The sequence below is a fragment of the Adiantum capillus-veneris genome, chromosome 21 (genome assembly GCF_014529385.1).
Source record: "Adiantum capillus-veneris isolate H3 chromosome 21, ASM1452938v2, whole genome shotgun sequence".
NCBI classification, from domain to species: domain Eukaryota; kingdom Viridiplantae; phylum Streptophyta; class Polypodiopsida; order Polypodiales; family Pteridaceae; genus Adiantum; species Adiantum capillus-veneris.
Genome location: NC_140951.1, coordinates 84,428,225 through 84,431,800, shown reverse-complemented (window position 1 = coordinate 84,431,800; position 3,576 = coordinate 84,428,225). Strand labels below are relative to the sequence as shown.

General features: G+C 39.6%; 1 protein-coding gene across 1 annotated transcript; it reads right to left on the bottom strand.

The window, feature by feature from the left end:
* Positions 1–605: 605 nt before the first annotated feature.
* Positions 606–3,348, bottom strand: LOC147431268 (uncharacterized). The gene is made up of 3 exons (XM_086493653.1): positions 3,122–3,348; positions 1,324–2,410; positions 606–1,226 (listed from the first exon to the last, which is right to left on the bottom strand). Exons 1-3 carry the CDS (start codon positions 3,346–3,348, stop codon positions 606–608), a joined length of 1,935 nt encoding a protein of 644 aa, XP_086349779.1.
* Positions 3,349–3,576: the final 228 nt, after the last annotated feature.

Sequence of the window (3,576 nt, the reverse complement as noted above, 5' to 3'; positions counted from 1 at the left end):
CAGTGAACTTATTCGCACAGCTCAGCAAGCTGTCTATTTACTTTAATGTTACATGTGGACTTAGAAGTTATATCAATACGGATCTTGAATCTAGAGTGTGCAGTCCTTCCGTTGTCGAGAAGTTGTGCTGCAATACCGGATGATGCACATGCCAAAGAAACTTTGGACTCTCCACGTATCCGAGAGAGCAATGCATTGTGAGATAAGTCTTTCCTGTTCCACCTGGTCCATCCTCATGTCAACTGCTTGTAAAACCCGATTGTAAGCTTCCCTTTGTCCAACATTGAAAGATGATCCCATTTGAGCAGACAATACTCTTTGTTCCTCTTTGTTATACATGAACTCTTCAGCAAGCACTCCATGCTCCCTCATAATTTTCAATGTGTGATCCACCTGGGGCATTCCAAAATAATCCGAGAGCCTCTTTCCATAGTGTTGAAGCATTGTCTCTAAGTTTGACAAAGCATGGTTTTTTGCCATGTGTTCACAGATATGCGCATCAATTGTGCGAACCCTCATATGATATACATGGTCCTCAGAAAGCTCCTTACAGAAGCGATTCCACAATGCACCAAGATGTATCGGATCACAAAAAACCAAAATGACTACAAACAGTAGGCATAATTGTTGCCCTGTTTGTTGAAAAGAAGCTTCCTCCAAACAAAGAAACCATTCATCATCAACTTGCAATATCCTCGTGCATTACATGCTTCTTTAAATGTGTCATATACTTGTCCATTGAAGGTTCTAATATCCTCAAGAGACTTACATCCTTTGCACATGTTGAGTAACATACGCAAATAGTACAAATCTCTAGCATTGGGAACAATGTGGTACATTCTTCCAATCATGTCACCAATCTGTCTTTGAGTCCATGTTCTACTTGCGTGCTTCCAAATCCACTTTGTTGGGAAGTCTATGTACAATAAATCGTTGGCCTCTAGATATTTTTGATTTGCAACAAACCACTCAGTGAGTGTTGTCTTTTTGCTGACCTCTCTCTCCACCACACTCTGTACAGTCTCTCTGTCGTTGAAGATGACTTGATTTTGATGAGGCAAGTGAACTTGGAGCCGTTGTATGTCAGGTTTCTCTTGATGCATGTCAAAACCAAATATCCTCCAGATAGCCTCAGATGCTGATACATATCGAGCATTAAGATAGTTGGTAACTTCATTTAGAAGCCCTTCACTATCTTGTAGAACAATAGTGGCCCTGTCATGTCCCTTATACACATACTTCTAGAGATATTTCACAGTGGATATAGTGGAGAAAACCTCCACATTGATATCTGATAACATCATACAAATGTGGAAACATTACCTTATCAGGAAGCTCCGCACACAGAATCTTATCATAATGCAATGTCTCTATTGGCTTATGCTCAGGTGCAAGTATCAATAGAATGTGAGCATGAGGAAGGCCTCTCTTTTGGAACTCAATCACAGAAATGTGTCCAATGACCTTACCAAAAATAGCCCTCTTAATCAGCAAGCCCATCAAATCCCTGAACTTATGGTAGAAAACACGGGCAGTAAGATCAGGACGATCATTGGATGTCTGTCCAAGGAGTAATGCATCCTGTATCTCCTTCCATCCAAGATTGCATGTGAATGTAATGAAGAGATCAGGTTTTCCTCTCTTGCGTACAATTTCCATGGCATCCTGATACAACTGGTGCATATAGCGAGGGCCACCAACATACAAAGAAGGCAATACAACCCTTCTTCCAACATTAGCACCCAATAACAGTTCTCTACCATTCCTTGTTCCATCTCTTGCTCCAACCATATCTGTCAAGCCCTGATACACCTCACTGTGAAGATCACTTTGATGATTGCGAACCCACAAAAGCCTCAACTCCTCCATACAACTATATGCATCAACAATATATTGTTGCAGTAGCCTACCACCACGTAAAAGACATTGTGTTGTGTCATCTCTAATTTGCAATCTATACTTGTAGTAATCCATTGTAGAAATATACTTTGTAGTTTCATTTACTCGCTCCTTGCTTACTTCCGCTCTATTCACTTGGGGTATGTAAGGATTCCAACCTTCTTCACCATTTGGAAATAGCAACACGTATAATAGAGGCATGTATGACCTATGGAAATTTGAGATTCTTTTTAGACCACCACCCAAAAGATTCAACACAATATCATGATGGCCAATGTTGCTCTCTTCACCCTGACCAGGCATCATTGCAGCAACTTCCACACTTGTTGGAGCAACATACTGCCAACCATTTGTACACTTCTCAGTAATGACCATCCTAATCTCCGGAATATTGGACGTTTGAACCATTGTAGCAAACCCCCTAAAAGCTTGAACATACGGATTTACTCGATGCATCATTGATTGCAAGCTTTCCAAAACATCTGGTTTGAGTTTAGAAACATGACTCATCCTGTTTTGCAGTTCATTCTCACTGTCAAAAAAATACAACTAAGAAAAGCGAGGGATTTGACCTGATCGTTCTTCTGGCATGAATGGACTAATGTTATGATAAATCCCGGGGAGGTCACCTAATAAAAATGTAACCTATCACGTGAGTTCAATAGAAGGGTATTTAAAGTTCTTGAAACTTATAAAAATAAATATACAGAAGGGCATTATTTTTTTAAATTTAACAAAAACTTACAGAATTTAAAAGAAAAGGGTACATTATATTCTTAACAAAATTCACAGATAAGGGGTTTTACAAACATGTCTTGAACGCACGTGATATGGTAGTTTTACACATAGTGAACCCCCCGAGTGATAAATAGATCCATGCACTTTGAAGGTATAGATTCCTTTTCTTTGGCAAAGAGATTCATCTATACAAGCTCCAAAAGAAGCAAATGCCAACACACTATTGTATGCTCTGATATGTTTCAAGAATTTTCTACTTCTAGTATTACCCCCATGCTTTAATTCTCTTAATTCTAAAGGAGGTTCACTTAATGGCGGCAAAGAAACATTGCCTGAGTTGCAACAAATCTTCCCCACAAATGTGAGAATGGTCTTTGCTTTTGTTTTCCAAGCTAAAGCACAACAAAAGGAACATGCAAAATCCAAGTTGCCTATGTTGTGAAGAATACACGTTTCATGAGAAAGAGACAACATAGAAATACACATCAAGGAAGTGGTCTCAGAATATAAGTAGGTGATAGATAAGCAATGTGTCTCAAATTTGGAGTAATCTCCCTCTCTGTAGACAATTACAGGCTCCTCAGGAACATCTCCATTATTGGCTTCTAAATTGCCTTCCACTTCAATCCCTACATAACTTTGTGGGAGCATTGACTCGATATCTACATCCATTGCAATACTTCCCTGAGGAAATTCACTGCATAGGTTCATGTTTATCAAGTGTTGGCAATGCGAGGCACGTTAATCCCCCCCAGAGAATATCGAACTCTATCTTGCGCTGTTGCACGTCGCGTAGCTCGAGAGGCTTGACATATCCTACTACGTCTTTCATGTCTAGGAGACAATACCTTTGGACCAATAGCCATCTGTCCAAAAAAGAACTCTTATACGTACTCACAGATATATACAGGTTAGCATCTAGAGAATTTAGAAGAGAAT